Genomic DNA, 20,898 nt, shown 5'->3' with positions numbered 1-20,898 from the left:
AGTAGTGTGTTCTGATGTACACCAAGGGGAAGACACAGACATCACAGTGGTCCCTGAAGTCTTAAAAAGTCTAAAACAGCTTAATATGCTGCACACTTTCTTGCTCTCATTCTTCGTCAGACTAGCAGGCAACTCCATCAGTAAGAGCTTGAAAATGCTCTGCTGTTGTAAGCAGGATCCTGAATGGTGCTTCCCTCCTTCTCCATGAGCTGCACCAGTGTGAAGCTGATCTGAGATTCATACCCCAAAGACCACCCTGAACAACTGTGACTTTTTGAAAAAGAGTGCCACTTCCCCCTCCACTGGTTCTCTTTTTTTTCCTTACAGCAGTGACATTGTTACCGTTTTCAAGTAATTCTCCAAAGAAAAAAGCAAATAAGTTCTTTAAACAAAAGCTGGGATTCATCCTTATATCCGTTATCCCCAAAGTGAAGCGGGTGGGCTGTAGCCAGTGGTTTTTCAGGACAACAATGCCAGCTTTGTTGCCATTCCTGTTTCTTTCAACAGCCTCAGCTTTCCTGTTGTGGGATGGGGGCAGGCTTGGGTGGAGAGGGAAGATTCCCATTCATGAGCTAGCGGAACCTGGCACTGCCTGGATGGTGAGAGAATAGCCGGAGGTGGTATGGCTGGGAGCCACGCCGTGTCAGATGCCCGTAAGAAAGTGAATCAAAATCAACTGACAATAAGCAAGATGCAGTCTATTGCCAGCAGTCTGAAACCGCATGGCCTCAAACTTGAAGCTGAAACAGATGAGGACAAAAACGAGTCCAAAGGTAAAAAAGCCTGTAGTTGACAAAACAAACAGCTCTGGATTTGGAATAGACCAAGAGAAGAGTTTAGAACCTTCAGGTTTCTGTTCAGTATGATTGTTTGTTTTAGGCATTAAGTATTGATAGATGTGGCTTGGTTAAAAGTTACTTTAGGGTGGATAATTATTTGCTGCATAACTAAGTATGGCTTTGTGGTGTGTGTCTCAAGCAACAGTGGTGTTGCAGGTAAGGGAAAAGCACTCTCTGGTTGTTCCCTTTGTGGCCTGGCATCTATACTAATAGACTAGTGAATAAACTTAACACCTTACCTTACCTACTTACATTGATCTGTCTAGTGCAGCACCAGAGGAGAGATTCTGTCACAAAATAGTTGTAAGGCAGAATCTGAAAAGATTGCAGGCTGAAGGGGAACATGTCTTGAGCAGATCCAAGGGGTACAGAATAATGCCCTGTGACAACTTGCACTGGCAAAGCCAGGTCAGTGTGGTGCAGGCATACAAGCTTAATTCCTAAGAGCCAAACAGGAAAAAATTCCTAACAGTTCCCTTTCTCCTCTGCCCTGCAATTTATGAAGATTTGGTCATGATGCCTTTGAAAATGCAAGTTTCACGTGGAAGCTGAGGACCACCAGAGTAAACAGGACACTGCTCTGAGCAGGTAGCACTGCAGAAGACAGTGCAGAGCACACACACTGTGTGGGTATAAACTGGTTTCTTTTTCTGGAGCAGTTTTGGTTTGTGATTGCAGTCAGCAATGGAGCCAGCCAGTCAGATCATGGTACTGCTGCAAGGGGAGCGGTTCTGGAAACAGCATAAAAATTGAGAGACCTTTGCTATAAATTATCTCATTTTATCCTGGGTTTGTAACATTTTGGTGCAAGATGTGGGGGCGGAGAAACAGTTTGGAAAGAAAAAGGAACCAAACACAGCCCTCTGTCTTTTTTAGAGCAGCTCACCATGGTCTAGCCTTGAACACACAACTCTACCGATTTAAGACAGCCAAGGGTAGTTTACATCCTGCCTGACTTGAAACATTAACCCTGTTTTTCAGAAAAGCTCCCATCTGGGCTCCTTTTTCTGCTCTGTGTTGCTCTTTTGACCATCTGCATTGCAGTGATGGCAAATGCAGGATTTCTTCATAGCATTTGTAAAGAGCTGTTTTGTGGAAATACGAGCAAAACAACCAGTAGGATCCTAGAGTGTTATGGTGCTGACAGCAAGATCAGTCACAGGAAGGAAGGCAGACCTTGCAACTGCTGTTTTGAAGTGCAGCAGAGGCATAAGTTATTCCCACATTTATCAAGCAGGTTCTGCCTGACCTGAATGTCTGTGGAATGTTTTTCTTCATTGCTATTGCAAAAGTACACTAATTGCCAGGAAGCAAGCTGTCCCCAGATTACTTCTTACATCCCAAAAGGCATTAAAACCAACATTACTAAACTTGCAGAATCCAACATGTAGAAGCACTGAATTCTCAGTTTCAGGGTTATCTGGACAACTTCAGTTTTAACTCTAGTCCTTCTGTCCTGCAAATGAGACTGAACTTTTCTGCATAGGGTAGTATTTCAGCATCTAGTTAAAGACTAGTGTAACACATGCCCATTCACTCCTGTGCATGAGTGTTTTACCAGAGAGAGACCTTGCAAAGAGGTGCCCATCCTATGGGCCTGTAGGGTAGTATCCATTTATGTGGTGGCTCAGGGATGCAGCCTGTGGCTGCCAGGATCTGTCTTGTGACTGGATGCACCTCTCCGGTGGCACTTCTGGTGGTTTGGATGTAGCTTCTGTCTTGTGGTGGAGAGCTGTGGTGCAGTTCCCTCTGTGCATTTGTAAAACTCTGTGTGGCTGTTTTGACCATTCTGCAGAAAACTCTGATCTCACCTGTCTGCATTTGTAGTGGTTGAAAGTCAAGGTCATTTGGATGCCAAGGAGATCTGGAGCCAGGGGCAGCCCCATGTAATCCTTACTCTAGCAAGCTCAGGTACTAGTCACCATGTTGCTACACCAAGAGTTCCTGAGCAGCCTGGGTAGCTTGCTTCAGGCAGTTACAGCCCCAGCTGTATTCTACCAGTGCCAGCACTCTTCATTTTAAATCTCACAGGGGTATGTCACTGTTCCAGTATGTATTGCAGTCCCAGGATTCCTGGGAGTGACTGGCTGCCGTGTAGACATACCCTGAGGCTGGCCAAAAATGCTGGCAACAGTCTGTACCCACCCTGGAGTTGCTAATTTTATTTTCTGCCATTTGTGTTGTAAATCTGTTGTGGAATGTCTCTCAGTTCCCAGGCTCCCTTTTCTTGTGCCCCTCCTCCCAGGTTTCATTCTTCTTCCACAGATAATTGCAAGCACATTTTCACAGTTAAGTTGCCCTTCTCTGTACAGCTCCAAAGGGACATAATGGAACACTGCCTATTTCATCATATATGTTTGTACATCAGAATCAGTATGATCTAGTCAAAGCAATTATTTAATAATATGTTCTGGTTTTGAGAGAGAACTAAGTATAGCCTAAAATTTCATTAGATGCTTCTTCCACTTCTAGTAGCACACTGAGGAGGCTGTTTTAGACACAAAAAAAAAATAATATGTACCTAAGTAGCTTGATATTAGTAGTGTATTGGAGTGTAACCACATTGGAACTGGGCATGGGAATGTCCACCTCCCAGTGCTTTCTGTCCTCCTGTGGCAAGCATTAGTGTGGTCCTGGGCAGGAATTTCTATGGTTTTACTGTATGCTTTGTGAAGGATGTCTGTGTAATCCTTAGTGAAGCAATGTTCTCTTGCAGCCCCTCTAATTTCTTTGTTTTTGAGCATCTTGTACAGCTTTTACTCAACATAATAAAACTGCACCAAACAGGCAAGCGACAGTCATTAAGAAACTCCCAGACAACACAGTTTTGGTTGAATCAATAGCTTTGTGGCTTTGCCAGCTGTGTCTTTCTTTTTGAAGGCTTGTTCTGCTGAGTAAGCCAAGGCCATGTTAAATAGCTGGGCTGTAATGATTTGGCAAATCTTGTATATGCTTCCTGCTACAAGGGTTCTGGTTTCATACTTCATTGACTTTGCTGGCAACAGCTTTGTGCACCCAGTGACCCAAAACACAGGGACAGTACAAGTCCCCATTGTGCAACCTCTACAGTACACACCAACACAGGAAATATTAGGTTTGCAAGTGCCATTTACCAAATAATCATTTGTTTTTATACAAAGGCAGCAATCTAGCTGAAATGTTTACTTTTCCACTAGCAGTGGGGTTCCAATAGCCTGTAACCCATGCTGTCTTCCTGGCCTGCTGAGTTCAACAGGTTCCAGGTGAAAATGACTGCAGAGCTGGGGAAGGTGATAAATCCCAGACTGTCACTCAGAAAAGCCTCTGGTTGTCAGTCAGCAGCAGCAATGCCAGCGAAAATGATGTTCCCTCTAAAAATGTGGTTCCCTTTCCTGTTCTGTCAGTGGGAGGCTGCACTGTAGTGGAACAAGGTTGGCTGCCTCTTGGCCAACAGTTGTGTTTGAGGAATAAAATTCAGCAAAAAGAGGTTACTAGACAAACGAAATAAACAGGCCTTCTTTGTTCTCACTGATCCCTTTTCTTTTGCAAAATCCTCCCTACATCTAATGCTGGGCCTCTTTCCGTCCTTGAATCCAACCCAGCAGGGAGTTTTGTCATCTATGTCTTTACTTGAACCCTACTTTCCAAAAAAGAGAAGACTAATCCAAAGCTTTCTCAGCTTTCTGCTTTTGTTCTTGTTTAGGTAAAACAAATCCAAGCAAAAGGAGTCTGATCATAATGGTTTGTTTTCACTTGCTTTAAAAGTTTCCCTCCTGCTGGGCTCTAATTAGCTCAGAGTGTTAAGCCTTAAAACTGAGTGGTTTGTACTGTTCCTTCTTTCTCTGCTCTCAAGGCCACTGAGATGCTCATTTTGTATGCTAGATCTCATATGGGACAACTTGACCTTGCAGAAATTTCTGATGTCTACCCTCTGGTAGCCAACTTACCTGGCAGTGACAGCCTCAAGCCTGCCTTTCTCTTCCAGCTGCTGCCAGCTGTGCTCCCTTCCTACCACCCTGCTGTCTGCCAGCATCACTCCAGAGATAGCTAATGAACTGGCAGGTTTCTAATTCAGTGTTTTAAATATTCATTTTAATTATGCACATTAAAACAAGAGAGAGGATAAAGAAATGCTCCCTAGAAGCAGTTTGCTTCTTAGTTAAGGTAGTCTTTTTGCTTAGGAAAAATATCTTTCCTTCAGAAGAAAAACAGAGGTTCCTTTTTTCCTGTCCAAAACAGAACCACTAGCACCTTTCAGTGGATAAGTTCTTTCCTCTTTAGAGCTTCCTTTATCTCAAGTAAAGCTGCTTACTATGTAACATGGGACAGATTTAGCCCAAGAGGGCAGAACTCTTCCCTAATAGCCATCAGTGTTCCTCAGAGGTGAATTTTTTATAAAGGTTCAGATTGCCTGGGTTGAGTAGCTTCAAAGTAATGTGGCAAACTGTATTTTCCTACAGGACATTATAATGTGACTTTGTCTTCTGCTTTTCTGTTTGTGGGCACAAACATCAACTGACATCATTTTAAGTGTCATCCTCTCCATCAGGTTTGGGTTTTTTTACCAATTTCTCCATGATTTCAGTCTGTTATTGATACCTTTTCAATACTAATCCAGATGTGATCCTGAGGTTTCTTTCCATTAAAATTAAAAAACCAACCTGTTTATTTAGAAAAATGTATACATGTTCTCTTTTTATACCTTAAGTACTACAATACATACCTGCAGCTCATTCTGAAATGTTTATGGTGTTTGTCAAAGAAACCTCACCAAGTTTGCCAAATATGTTATTGCAGGCAGCACCTCTGAGTGTGATGAACAGAATCACATGAGAAAAACTCCTACATGGTCTCCAGAATGCTGTCATCAGTTAAATAACATCCATGCTGCACCTCTTATCTGCTAGAGACCCTCTAAAGAGATACCTGCTTCTGAAGATGACAGACTGTTTTTGTTCCTCTGTAATTTGTCTTCACATTAACATGTTCAAGCCAAAATTGCTTAAAGCAAGTCACTCATTTCATGTTCCTTTTTACTTATTTTATATGGCAATCTCAGACAATATGAAAGCAAACTTGGCTTCATTAGCCTTGAGGTTTGTAGGCATCCAGGCACACCCACTACCCAAAGAATTCCACTTCAGTATTGGTCTGAACATATCATTTCCAAATTGCTTTGATACCAAGCCATAATTTGCAACATTCCTTTTTGATATCGGGTCTCTCCCTGCTGATCAAATGAGTGAGACTAAGTAAGATAGCGTGCTGAGCTTTTAAAATCATTTGTGAATAGCTAAAGCCAGATGGTTCTGGGATTATGAATGATTTTCCCAGCTGCACCATTATGAAAAATCCCAGGAGTGTAGGGAGCTGGTGTACAGGAGGAGCATTGCCGGAAACAAAGCTTCCGTAAGGATGAGAAGCACTTCTGAGTGAGGGAAGTGATTATGACAAGGATACCACTGAACATGCTGTGTCCTTATAGCAAATGTCTTCAGCTGAACTACTGCAAACTGATCCATTGCTAGACAATAACTGCAATTAATAGAATTGGATCATGCGTTTCCTGTGTGACTTCTTTTTCAAGGCAGTTGGGGTTTTTTTTTTCATTCTTGCAAACAGAAGAGAGTGCAGGTTTGTTACTGTCCAGTGCAGTCACCTGTCATTTTGGTGAGTCAGTGTAAGGGGGTCACACAGAATGGATTGCACTGGATCTGCAAGCCCACAGGGATTGGAAATGTAGACTATGAAAAGAAGAATAAAAGAAAGAGGCTGAAAATATTTTGTTCTGTGAAAAGGACTTCTGCAGCTCTGGGAACTGTAAAGCATATATCCACTGGCTTGTCTGGAGACTTAGAAGACTTGATGCCAGTAGAATTATATATATTACAGTTACTTCGCACCTCTTTGTCTTTTGATAATGGCCATCTCCTCATTCCCACCTCCAGGAATGGAGAATTCATCTCCCACTGTGGGGAAGGCAGCCAGCATTCCTGACTCCTACAGTATATTCCCCAGGCTACCCCACTTCCCCAAGTGCTTGGCAGTGGGTGGCTTCCTGATGGGGCAGAGTGTGGGACATCTGCAGTTACTTGTGTTGCACACATTTGGCAAATGTGCTCCACCGTCTCTCAGTTCTCCTTGCTTCCTCTTTTAAGGGTGTCTTGTGTTGCATCTCTTTGTTCAGGTTTGCCCTTCAGTCATTAATGTAGTTGACTGGAGGCTTTCACTGCTTCCACAGGAGTTTTAGAAAAGTGCACTCAAGTGGTTGCATGCAAGAGCTTCCCCTTGGGTTGCTAACACTTTAAATGACAAAGACATCAGCTGTTCTTACTGAGCTTTTGTGTTTCTTCCCTAGTGGGTGGGAAATCCCACCCAGCTATCCCAGGGGTTTGTCTTTTTTCCACCCTGCAGTTTATATTCCCTTTTCATCTTCTGAGGAAATGCATGTCACATTTTCTGAGGTCTCGTTCTCACCCACTTCAGGCCGTGCTGAAAGCAAACAGCTTTTTACCCTTCAGCATGTTACTTCAGCGATGCACCAGGGTGCCTTCAGCATACAAGGAGCTACAGATGGAGCACAGCAGCCTCTGCTCACCAGAAAAAGAGAAATGAGCCATGTTTCTCTGCCCAGCACTGTCTCATTCATAGTCACTGTGTTCCTTTTGCAACAATTCCCTGCTTTCTGAAGCCAGACTGAAGTAAGCAATAATAGAGCATTTTTATGTCCAAGAAGTGGATTAAATCTTGTGGAGGGAAAGGAAGCAGCTCAGTGCATACATTGTCATGGGGCCCTTTGGCTCTCAGATAACTTTATTCTTGCTCTAGGGTGATCATGACAAGTAGCCAGTTTCTCTTAATTGATAGCTGGAGATTCCCAGCAAAGAGTCACTGATGTCTACTTTACAGTGAGTGTTTTTTGATATATCTGTGTTTACCCCTTCAACAAGAATTGGACTGTTAAGGCAATCTTTGATGCTTAACAATGCTGTTGTGTCAGGAACCTGTTGCCTTTTCATGCTGTTGGCATGTGAAAGGGTTTAGAAATGCTGAGCGTCTGGGTGGATGACTGCTGTGCAGCTGGGTTAGTGCTCTAGGAGTATAAAGGGGCTAGGAATGAATATGCTGTGTGATGTTAAGGCCCACAGGGCCAAAAAAAGGTAGGAATTGAAGCCATTGTGAGCTCTGATGAACACAATAGACAGTGAAATTGTTACTCTAAGCGTAAGTGTGCTGAGCTCCTGATCCTGTTAGGAGAGTGTGAGGGCAGAGTGGGAGCATGTGGAGCCCTCGCAGTCATTCCCATGTGATACTGGGAATAGTGGTCATGGAATTGGAGTCGTTGCATGAGCCTTTCCCACGTCTCCATTGCCTGGTAGGTTCAGGTGAGTCCCCTCTGCATCAGCAGGATCAGGCTGGACCACTGTGGCCAATTCTGAGCCCTTACGCAGTAGAGGATGGGCTGTTACAGCCATGACATGCTCACCCCTCAGAGCAGGGAGTTGTTCCTTACTTTGCATCTTTAAAAGTCTTCCCTCAGAGGGATGGGATTCTGAAGAGCCCAGGCCCCTGCCTGTGCTGAGAGGGTTGGTACTGAATGGTTTATACTGTGCTGTGCAATTGCTGTGCAATCACAGTCCTTTCTGAGTGTGAGTGCAGACTGCTGGAGCTACTCTGGTTGACAGCTCTCCTGTTTAGAGGTTTGTCTTAGCTACTACATAGGATTTGGAAAGGAAGGAGCATTAATATTAGGAAGAAGGATGTTTTCTTGAGGTAATGCTGCCTCTTCTATTGGCAGTTTCCACTGAGTTTATTTGTGCAAGTATTGATCAACTTCAACTTTTCCTAAGACTCTGTGTTTGGTGGGACACTCCTTTTTTTGCCAGATGGCACACTACCCTCTGCATTCTCAGAACCTGCTGATTTTTACCAGAAACAATGTGAAGCTTTTTCAGGACAAGGTTGCTATGCTGGAACCACATCCTACAAAATCAGGTGCAGTAGAGGCAGGCCATTGGAATGGTTAAGTGTTCAGTTGCATCACAACTAGATTCCTGCATCTTACCAAAAAAATCTTGGAATACATCAAGCAGGGCATCAGACACTCTGCAAAAGAGGCAAGGATTTGAGAGAGAGGATCTCATGAGCAAGTGTCCACTGGAAAAAGCAGTGAGTAGTGTCAGCATGTGATATTATTGCTGGGGAGAGGCAGATCATAAGATGATTCACCTTGTTCTTCATGGCTCTGGTCTAACTTCCATCAAACCATATAAAAGGACTATCATTGATAACAGTGGGGTTTGGCCAGCCCTGTTACACCTATCTAGGATCTCATGGGCAACAAGCTTTTAGATGAAATGTTTGGTTGAGTAAAAGGCCACACACTGCCTGTTCCTGCCGTGTCAGCCTCCCATGTGTGCTATCTGTCCCTTGTGGCACAAGCTCATACTTGCTGCCTTCCAGATTCCATGGCAAAAGAACTAATTCTTTTTAAATGAAAACCATATCATAAAGGGCTGGATCTGTCATGCAGCTGAATAAACCACAGCTTTCCATGCTGTTATTCACCATAGGCATTCGTGTGTTCTCACTCACTGATGTTGACTTCTTGGCTGTTTGATGGGTAGATAACCATATAAAATATCCGGTTACTTCATTATTGGAGGGTGCTATAAACTTGGTTATGAAAACAAGAGTTCAGTAGTCATGGCTCCCTATAAATGTTGAGTCTTCTGATAAAAAAAAAAAAGCAAATAGCTCAGCACCCATCCTCAACACCCCTGTTCTAGATAACATTATGTACACAATGACCATCTTTTATTACTTCTAAGTAGGGTCGTCTCCAGCTCTTCATCACAGCTTCCCAAAGTACCTCTTGACAGCTTCTGAAATAGCAGAGTTACTTTTAAGCAACTGTGTTTACATGTTTGAAAAGCACAAGGTGAAAAAGCCTGTTTTCCATTAAACCAACAGTCTTGGTGGCTGTTGTTTTTGTGAGAAGGTTATGCAAGCTGTTTCATTGCCTCCTCCCCAGCTCAGCTCACCTCAGCATGTTTTCCCAGCATTTGTTAGTTTGCCCTCCATCCAAGCCTCACTTGGATTCCCTTCTGACCCTTCTGGCTGTCTCTGCCTCTCTTTGGTTGCTTTGCAGATGCATCACCTTCCTAGGTCACTCTCTAAAAACTTACTGTCCTCATTTTTCACTGCAGCTCCTATGATTATTATAATTCCAGCTCTAATGAGCAACCCCATTTCACTTCAGCCACTCTTGTGCCTTTATTCTCAACCGGTTGGGAACCTCATAACTTGCAAGATATCAGCATTTTATATTGAAATGTTGAACATGTTGAACCATTTCAGAAGTAGGCATCTTTCCAGTGATGCAGCTTCAATTTCAAACGTTAATAAAAATTCCTAACATTGAACTCGATTTGGGACTGGACGGCTCACAGGCTTGATTATGTGATATATATTTTCTCCCACTTCTAAGTTGCTGGTTCAAATCCAGCCCAAGTTAGTAGCTGCTGAGAGCTGTTGACGTACGTTCTCTGCTTAGTGACCTATATTGATTCGAGTTTAATGGCCGTGTTTAATGTTCTCAGCTGTCAGGCATGCACCTTGTATAACCTCCTTCCATACCAGCATCTTCCTTTGTGGTTGAGATTGGATGGACTATAGAAACGGGACTCCCTTCTCAATCATTTATAGAGACCCTATAGGAAGTGGGAAGGGGGAGGAATTTTGCCCTTCAGTTATGTCCTTCATATGGATACACAGATGGCATTTGTGCCCACAGCATGTTTAAATAGCAGGCTTTCATGGGGCCCTGTCATCCTGCCCACACTGAAATGCCAGAGAGGATAAATTACAGCTCCCCTTCTCCATTCCCTCTCACACTATGGAGGACGTTGTCCAGTCTGCTCTCTCATTTTTGTTTCTCCAGTGGGGCTTAGAAAGAAATCTTGTGCTTAATCCTGGCTCTGCAGTAACTGCTGCGTTACCTCTGGGTGAGTCATGGCAAGCTGGGTCACAGGGAATGGCTTCTCTCATATGCTCTTTTGAGAAGGTCAGTAGTGACCTATCCTGCTGCGACATGCTGCATACAGCTTGCAGCAGTTCACTGTTGCCTTGCAGGAACAGAGTCTTTTAGAGAACATCTGCAGGCTAAGAGCCTCCTGTTATAAACACAGGTAGAGAAAATGTGCTTTCCAACAAAGATCAGCCAAGAATGTAAATACCTTAGTGGCCCCACTGAGTTTTTCACTTGGAGCAAGAGATATCACTGCCTTCTCCTGTCCCACTCTCTACTGGGGCCATTGCTGTAACAGGCCCTTTGCTCAGTTCTTTAAGTTCATGTTGGTCTGTAGGGCAAGTGGTCCCAAGAAGCTCTTCCTTTTTAATGCTTGCCAAGCTTACAAAGTTGCAGACATTTTTTAGTTGGTTCTTCAGGAAGAGAAAACTCTTCCTTGGATTTCTTTGTCAGTACAAGTGAGAGACCACTGTCCTCTTCCTTCTTGGTACCTGGATGGCCTTGCTGTCCTTTGGACAATTGGTGACTCTGAGGTTAGGGCCAGTTGTATGGAGAGCAATTAATAGTGTGTCGTGCCCGAGTTTAATAAGCAGCTGGGGTGGCAGCCAGGTCACCTTGGGTAGCCTTGCTAGACCTGACTGTCACTCTTTTCTAAAGTGAACCAGCATTTTATGTGCCCTGGATTATTTGGAGGCAAATGGAATGGTTTGGCTTTCACAGGCAGGTTATGGAAAAGCTCTTAGAGCCAGCTGAAGTGCTTATTTAAAACAGAGGGTCTGTAGGAGATCATGGTGTTTCCACTTCTGGGTGTGGTTTTTTTCAGGCTTTCCTTCTTCATAATTATTTCACTTGCCACCCTCTTTCTGCCTTTTCTGAAGAAAAGCCCTTCTTTTACTGCTGGTTGTATTTTCTGTGAAACTTGCCTCTTTCTCCTAACTTGATAATCTCTCCCCACCAGAGGGGGAGTGCACGATAACAATCCTGGGCATTTCTCAAGTGGTCTGTTAACTGGCCACAAAGTTGTAGCTATTGAAAAAATTCAAAGCACCTCCTACATCAGTTTCCTCCACCCCTTGGCATTGTCCTTAAACTCCAATTTGGGGTTTTGAATGGGAAATCTATTGAGAGTCCTAGTGGTTCTGATGAATATTTGTATACATGACCTTAAGATCTTGAAGGTGCAGTGCACAGTGCATGGAGGGCAGTAGGAGGCTTTCCACAGGCTTTGGTGCTCTTTGGCGCGGGCTTTTAAAGAATAACAGGAAACACTGGAAAACACACCAAGGGTAAACAGAGCAGTTTAGTTACATTAACTGTCTGGAGGAGAAGCTCCACAAATGACAGAAACAAACAAAGCAAGTGCATTTACTTAGCATTGCTGTGGGAAAACAAATGGCTGTTAGTTGCATTTAGCTAAAAAGGGGTTACACAAGAAATTGGCCAGCTCAGGCCCAGAGTGTAATTCTGGCACCCTGACCCAGCTCTGATTGCTGCATAGACTCCGACAGAGAATAGTGTCCTGGAAAGGAGCACAGACTTCAGAGAGGCCAGGGCTTTGAGGGACTGCATACTATTTTTTATTCATAGCAATGCAACTTTAAAGTCTTGTTCTACAAAAAAAAAAAAACAACAACACAGCATCAAAGAGATCTGTTGTTGTTGCCTCCCTGTGGCTCCTGATAAAATTTGCCTTGCTGTGATTATGTTAACGGTCAGAACTCAAACTGGTCAGTCAGCTTGTTTCTGGACTCACATGTGATGAGTAACAATAAATATGCTGCAGGACTCCTTCAGAGGGGCCTTAGTGTCTTTGACTGATAACCAATGCATTATTTATGTTAGAAAAGAAATTGGAGTGTGAAACCAGAGTCCTGTTGTGCTTACTCTGAAAAAACATAGAATGAAAGGAGTTTCAGAGCTGACAGTCTAAGCTGTTCCTGCTTGCCTTTGTGGAAGCTCATGGTCTTCAGGAGGAGGGAGTGATGAAGCGAAGGCTGAAATTTACCCTGTGCTTAGAAAGGAGCTAGTGGCTGTGGTAGTAACAGCCCAAAGGGAACTCGAGTCCTGCTCATCTGTAATGGCTTTGCTGTGCAGAGGGTAACATGCAGCATGTTTGCTGCTCCTGATAAAATGGATAGTCCTGATACAGAGAGCACACAGGGTTTGCAGGGCAATGTAGTGCCGTTTGGACATTCCTGCTTCTCATCTAAGAGCCATTCTTATCGGCTCTTTTTTCAAGATCAGTTCATGTAAGAATAGAACTTCTTCCCATGGCAGAATATTTCGAGAGACTGATTATCAGCTTCTAATTCCATGTGAATTTCTGAATAGCAGGTAAGATTAGATGATCACAAAGGAAATGCAAAGTCCTGAGTCAGTGCTTGCACTGCTGTTTATTACAAACACATAATGCCCTGTCCGATTTGTTTCTGTTAAGAGGAAGGGGACTATTCATTAGTGAAAAGAGTCAGCATGGCATTACATTTACTATGTGTTTAGGAAAAACGGATTCCTTTGATGTAGCTGAAGACCCTTGAACTTCAGAAAAGAATGTGTTAGCATACTAGGGTATGCCTTAGTGCTGCAGGTCATTTAATCCTTTCCTCAAGTGAGTCATTGTAAGGTAAAGTAGATTCTGGGAAAAGTTCTGTACTGCCAATTAAAACAGGCTCCAAAGGTGTTGCTGGTTTCATTCTACCAGAAACTCATCTCAGAGGCCAGGAGAGGTTGCCTGTGTACCTTGAGGCCAGATCTCAAGCTAATGTAAACTGGCGTGGTTCTTTTGACAGAGTAGAGCTACTTTGCTTTGTACCAATAGCCCAGACTCAATTCTTTTATGCTTATGACTTTTAAAAGAATTTCTGTTAAGAAATCAGGAGGAATTCAGAGAGGTGTCAATTTCCACACATGTAAGAATTGAACAAATTTCAGAAGAAGCCAGTAAATAACTCTGAGATGTGAGTTCTTTTAGGGAATATGTTCTATCTGCCTCAAACACCTCTGCAAAATTCAAAGCCTAGTAATGAAAGTTAGCCACAGCATTTCTTCTAAGCAGACATCTTCCGTGAGGTCAGCTTTAACATGAAGTTAAGGACAGGAATGTACTAATGAGCAACTGTTGCCCTTGTTGTTTGCCAACAAAAAGATCCCACTTTCAAAAAAATTTAACAAAGATTAAATGAAGTTGATCAGAAAGCTAAGGCATTAATCTTAATTAAGGAACTCTAAAACAAACAGCAGTCTTTTGTGGAAGAGGTAAAAGCAGGGAGTCCAAAACACTTTGAAAAGTCAGGAAAGGAGGATGGTTTGTTTTCACCTTTTTCAAGTGAAACAGCTGAGGTGCCAACCAGGAGGCCATTCAGGAAGCTGCCAGAAGGGGAGGCTGCCAAGTTCCATCCCACAAAGCCCTGACAGAATAGAAGCTTGAAGGACCCAACTTTGGGTCTCAGCACTGTGGCAGTCACAAGGCTGACAAGCTGAGAAGAGACCTTGGAAACCTGCCTGTTTCTATTAGGAAAGTTAACACAATTGCCACATGCCCACAAGCCTTCTAAACTGGCATTTTGGAGCAGGCAAACTTTCCTCTGGAAGATTTCCAGCAAGCTTACATACCTTGCTTCATGGTACTTAGCTCTTCCTTTCCTGTCTTTTAAGAATCTGAACTTTAGATGGACTTATTTGCATTGGAGGAATATTGCTGGAACTTTCTTCCTAGCATGTGAAGAGCTTTCTCTGTGTGTAGAAACAACATGGGTAAAATACTTGGAGTGAAATCCAGGCTCATTGAAGTCAATGGCAAAACTCCCATTCGCTTCAGTGGAGCAGGAATTTCACTCTTTACTGTTTTGAAGTTAGAGTTACTAATAGACTGTTAAATTATTCCTGCGTGCATCAAACAAAATGTGCTTGATGTTAATGTTTCTGCTGTGTTCAAAACCCGCAACGGTTTAAAAACAAGAATAACCCTGAACTTCTGAGTCTAAAAATTATGTTAAATGTAGTTTTGCTAGAAATAATAATGTCCCTGGAGATAAACCTAAAATAATAGACTTCACCATGTAATCTTCACTTTAAGCTAAAAATAGCATAGATGGTGGTTTAATCTAAGCCATAATTATCAAACTGCTGAAGCTGGTTTTGGTTCGTTGCAACTAGAAATGTATGTCATGTTTAGGCTTTGAACAGTTGAGTCCCAAATTTGGAGGGAAGCAAAGCCAAGAGCATAGTCAGAAAGCAAACAGGAGCCTCTCATTTATTTGTAAGACAAATACCATGATTGGATAGTCCAACACCATATCTAAAGGGACTGCTCCTGGGTTGCTCAGACCAGCCAGCTGGAGACCTAGGGAGTTCCTATTAATCTGTGTCATCAGCCCCAAACTGGTGACTGTTATTTTGCAATAAAGTGATACTGGCTGTACGAGGCACCTTTTCTCTGAAAGCCATTTTCCATTTCATGTTGGAATGGAAGGAAGAATGTTAACCTTTCAAAAAGTTCTAACTGTATGATTTAACATTTCTAAGTCACATCATTTATCCCTTTGCCACCATGAAGGCTCTTCACAAAGGCAGAGGAGTCTCACCATCCTGTAGTGGCAACAGGAGGTTTACACTGAGCCACTGTAACACTGTAACAGCCCCATGGTAGAGATTCTGCTCATGATAGATTGGGTCCCGAGTGGGAAGTTGGATGGAGGGTAAAGTAAAACTTTTATTTTTCCGAATACATTTTGAAATCCCCACTTGAATGTGTTTGAATTCCTCCACGTATATTTGTGGTACCCAACCTGCTGTTCAGTTAGGTGGCTTGTTTTGCTGAGTAGGTCACATTCTGCTAAGACTGGCATGGGGCAGTCGTGCTGCTTGTTTAGACACTGCTTGAAGAAATGAGGGCTTGATTCTGCCTCAGGCTCCTGTTGTAGAGTCATAGATTCATTTCGGTTGGAAGGGCCACTGGAGGTCATCTGATCCAACCCACTACTCAAAGAAGGATCAGCTTCAAAGTTAGATGGGAGATTGTACAATACCACAAATTTAGAGAAGGTTTTTCCTAATAGTAGAGCTATTCCAGCTCTGTGCAGCCTGTTTTCAGAATTGCTAAGAGTGTCGTTGCTAGGTCCAATGGAAAAGGAGAAAGCCACAACATAACTTGATGGGGTTTTTTCTTGTTTTGTTTTAATCAAACAGCATGGGAATGAGCCATGATGATGATCATCAGCCCTGCTCGGGGAGGTCTCATATTATGTCTGGAGAATGGGTGAAGGGCAGGAACCCAAGTGACCTTTCCTGGTCTTCATGCAGCCGCGATGACCTTGAGAACTTCCTAAAGTAAGGATTGTGCTGGTTATCAAAAATTCTGTCAGGCAAGAATCCAATGTGTTATTTGGAAGTGAAAGTCTAAACAATTTTCCTTTAAAAATAAGTATGTGCATGTGTCATTAGGATGTGCAAATCTGAATCTGTCTCCGTTACAGTAGCCCCTTTGAAACTGAGGTTTGCAGAGAGGCAGAACTGTGCGCAGTTGTCAATGTACTGATACTGTCTTAAAAACAATCCCAGATCACCATCATTTTACAAAAAAATCTGTGTGTAGGTGGCCTGAAAAAATCATATTCATTGAAGGATGCTGCCAGCTCTGTGCTGTGTCTTTTACATTATTGTTATTAAATAGTTTTATTTTATGGAAGCTTTATTTTGCCTCGAGGTAATTCTGATGTATTTTCTCTCCCCTCAGTGACTGTTGGTCTTAAACAATCCACTATAAATTTCTTTCCCACTGCTTCCATATTTCAGTCCATTGTGTTCCAGCACTTCAGGAAGGATTTCTGTCCTGTACTATAGCAAGCACTGGAATTGTCTGAAATCTGTAATTGCGGTCTTAGACCTACAAGTGCAACTCTTTGACAGTGTCTGGCATAGTGGCCAGTGCTTTTGTTGCAAGAAATGGATTCAGCATGAAAAATTCCTCCCTCTGGGAATTAGAGGTGGGAGAGAAAGGAAAATAATGAAAGAAAATGGGATATCTGCTGTTACATTAAAGGCATGAAGTTGAAAAAGATGTTGCGTCTGATCTCACTCTGGTCCCACGTAGAGGGCAGATGATAAAGTGATGCTCTCGTTGGCAAAAGATTGTTGTGAAGGCAAAGGGAAAAATCTTTCCTTTATGTCTGTGATGGGTAAGAAATCAAGGGCTTAAAATTCAGCGAGGGAGATTCAGGTCAGACTTTCTAGCTGTCCTTGTAAGCCTCATGAAGCTTTGGTAGCTTGAGGGCAGGATTGAGTCTCCATTGGAGTTTTAGGGATAGTTAAGACAAATATTTGACCCAGAATAACATGAGTATAGTTGATTTTTCCTTAAGACCTGGAACCAGGGATGAGTTCCCAAGGACCATAGATTTCAATGATTTAGAAGGCTTCCATGCGTATTCTGGGAAAAACCACCGTGTTTCACATGAGGTCATCAAGTTCCCTATTAAAGCGAGGACCACAGCTTCTCTCCAGCAGTGATCTAACACTCCAGTTCAAAGGTGCTTTCCCTTAAAGGCATGTTTAATTCTTGCACTCCACAGGTCTAAGGTCAGCACCTGTCTGCTGGTGACAGACCCCCGCAGCCAGTATGCCGTGCGGCTCCCTCACAAGCTGCCGGGAATGCACTACAGTGCTGATGAGCAGTGCCAGATACTTTTTGGGACCAATGCTACATTCTGTAAGAATATGGAGGTAAGAGCTCATGGGGTGTGCTGGGAAATAGGGTGGGAAGTAGAAATAAAGCTGTCAAGCATGGTGGAAGAGCCTGTACTTTCCTCAGCACTGCTTCGTGGGATTTTCAGCGTGTGCAGTACTGCTGATACAAGATCAGTAGTCAAACTCCCATTGACCTTTGTGTCATCAGCACATACTTCTGCAGTCCTCCTCCTTTCCCTGCATTGGTCTAGTTAATGTCCTTGAGCAGACCCAGAAAACCTTTTGTTTGTACTTGGCCTTAATTTAGGACCAGTTCCCTTTCGACACTGATTTGCTGAAGTACTCAGGAGAGATTGTTTTGCTGGAAGTTCAGCTGAGGTGAAGGTCTCTTCTCACAAGAGTGCTTGCCTGCTTTCACAGAGTCAGTTTAGCTGACTGTCTGGGTCTTTCAATAGATCTCAGTTTTAGACTGCTACATGTTCTTAGGAGCTGACTCTAGCTCTGTGCCAAGGAAATATTAATGACTGCTTGTTTGATGAGGCCATTTAGAGATTAGTGCAGAATTAGGTTCCTTCCTGTGTGTTTTCTAAGCAACAGGATTTGGGTGCAACACGGCTTGTATCACATGGTTGGCAAAATGGAAACACTGATTTTTGGTGTCTAGAAGTAGACCACGTTTGAGATGAGGCTGACTTGTTCTCTGGCGTTTAGACAGCTAAACTTTTTCTAAGGTCTTACACATAATTAGATGTCTTCATTCTGACCAGACCTTGTCTGCATCCCACTTGAAGATAGGGACTGGAGAGAGGCTTACTTCCACTGTGGCCTCTGAGATATCCAGAAGAAAGTCATGAAGCACTGTGTCCTGTCACCAGCACCAGCTGGCAGCATTCTGTCCTATGCAGACAGGCATGGAGCAGCCAGATTTCTTGCTGTCATTAACTAGTAACTTGTATTTGTCCCTTTTTCCCATTCTGAACAATCTTGGGACCTTAAAACAGTGCTAACAAAGAAAACAATAATCAGTGATAACTAAGGTTTCTAAGTGCCAAATTACAAAACTGTTGAACACATGCAAGTCCTGGGAACATGCTCTTAGTTTCACATTTGCTGTTTTATTTATTTTGGATTTGGAAACTAGCTAATATAAAACAATAAGAAAAGAATCCGAGTAGGTTGTATTTTCCAGCTCGATGAAGAAAATGCAGACCACCAGGACTACTGTACTGGAAGCAAAGTATTAGAATATAGGTCTGTAAAGAAAACCCCTGATCTACCCAGGATGATTCAAGTTATTCCACTTGTGTGGGTGTCACCCAGCTCAGCTGGTGTTGGAATAGATATTTGCTATTTCCTTTGTTGAGATTAAAAACATTTTGTTTCTGGATAATCCAGTGCCTAATGAGAATGTCAGCCTACTGGTAGGTGGTCAACTTTTCTCATGCAGAAATTTCGTGTCCAGTCTGGAATTGCTTCAGGGACAAGTTGCTTGCCAGAAGAACAAGCCAAGAAGCACTGTTCTCTGTAAGATACAGGCAGCAGGTGTTTGTGTCTCCCAAGATTTTTCACTAGTCTTATTATTTGACATTTTTACAACCTAATGAAAACTGTGCTCTTTCCCTTCATCACTCCTTTAGTATCTCCCAAAGAAAAGCACCTTTTGTAAGGATTTCAGTACTTTCTAATGAAAAGCCTGGTAGAACTTCAGCAAATTAAAAACAATTTGCAGTCACTTATTTAGAAATATTTTTCTATTACAGCTATAGATAAGTGTTAGTATTCACATGGTGAAGCTTTGGATTAATTATGTCACATGACATTAATCTAACTAAATATTTGCCTCCTGTTATGCTACTCTGAACTGACGTTTGAAGTCACTGGAAGGAAATTCTTTAAGGGAAATGATCAGCTTTAATTTTAAAACCTTGGAAGTTGTTGTTCTTCACCTTTGTGTTTCTCATGCCTCATCTGCAGAACTCTTGTATCGTAAGTCTCAAAGCTGTCTACAAAACTATGAACCAAAAAAAAAATTGGCACTAGTCATTGGCATTAGCTGTAGAAATTATTGGCAAATACAGCTGTCTCCTCTTTTAGCCAATGGTAATGTGGTATTTTTAATTCAATAAAGCATTAAAAAAATCCAAATGTAAAAGCAATAAACATTTGACAGTAAATATTTGTTACAAAAAGGAAATAAACATCAGGAAATGAGCCTGCTCAATCTTTTTATGATTACATGAGTCTACTGTCTATTTTCTGATTTAATATAAGAGTTACATTAAAACATTTCACTGGAGATAGTTGAGCTACAGAATTATATCAGACAAACTAAAGGACCTGTCTTCAAAAATGCCATGCAATCTGCTGGTAGAGTGGATTTCAGAGATTAGGTGAATCAAAAATTTTGACATTTTTGAGAATCTGCAGAAACATTCTGTGCAGTAAGCTCTTCCCTTAAAGGCATCAAAGCCCACAGTTTTGAACTAACATAATCTCATTTGCCTTCAGAGAGAGCCAGGTGTCTAAATCCTTGGCAGTGTTTGCACCTCAGACACTGGACCAGCTAGATAGTAAAACTATTTATGTTCTGCCTTATCTGGATACTTCAGATTGCCCTCTTGATATATAGACATCTTGATATTAGTTTTTCATTTGCTTGGAAACTGTATGTGCATTTTATTACACTAATATTTTTTTAATTAACTAATTATGAGACAATCTCTCTAACGATGAGAATATGGTAACCAGTTTAACCATAGCCTATTGTTGTAATATATGACCTCCGAGATGTCTAACTCAGGATCTGGTTCTGTATCATCAATGTTAGGTCAGATTTACTAGTGCATGACACCTGTTTAAGGAGCTGTGGAATCAGGCTTTTAGGCTGGATGCTTGTTAGGCAGGGAACATTTCTATTGTGGTACCACATGAATAATAAATGGAAAAATTACCTGCCAGCCCCATGGGGGAAAGCAAGTCCATTTTGTTGTGTTCTCTGATCACAGTTTTGTTGGGTTGAGGTGCATCCAGGTGGCTGGCATTGGATTAACTTTAACCTGAGCATTAGATGGGTGAATCCTTGCCCATCATCAGGACAGTAAATGTGTTCATGGCTCTGTGGAAGAATTAGTTTTGATCTGAGGCACTGAGTAAGACAACAGAAGTGAGGCAGTTCTCAAGTGAGATGATTTTAGATGTGGTAATGAGTATCTCAACAACCTGCAGTAGTTATCCCCCTTGTAGCTAAGTTATGTATTTTCCTCCTGTTTTCTGTTGACCTTCCCTGTTGCAGATGTTGGGCAGTGTCTGAGCAATGCAAATGCTTATCTAGCAGAGCATCTAAATGTGCTTCTACCATACTAGACA

General features: G+C 42.4%; 1 protein-coding gene across 1 annotated transcript in view; it reads left to right on the top strand.

Annotated features, from left to right (window-relative positions):
* Positions 1 to 20,898, top strand: part of ADAMTS17 (ADAM metallopeptidase with thrombospondin type 1 motif 17) — a 181,479-nt gene that overhangs the window by 70,702 nt on the left and 89,879 nt on the right. The window contains exons 9-10 of the mRNA XM_051628580.1: positions 16,036 to 16,176; positions 17,418 to 17,568. Of these exons, the coding sequence (XP_051484540.1) occupies positions 16,036 to 16,176; positions 17,418 to 17,568 (292 nt within the window). The remainder of the gene's footprint in view (positions 1 to 16,035; positions 16,177 to 17,417; positions 17,569 to 20,898) is intronic.

The sequence above is a fragment of the Apus apus genome, chromosome 10, assembly GCF_020740795.1.
Source record: "Apus apus isolate bApuApu2 chromosome 10, bApuApu2.pri.cur, whole genome shotgun sequence".
NCBI lineage: Eukaryota > Metazoa > Chordata > Aves > Apodiformes > Apodidae > Apus > Apus apus.
The sequence above is the reverse complement of the archived record's forward strand: the minus strand, read 5'-3'. Positions and strand labels throughout refer to the sequence as shown.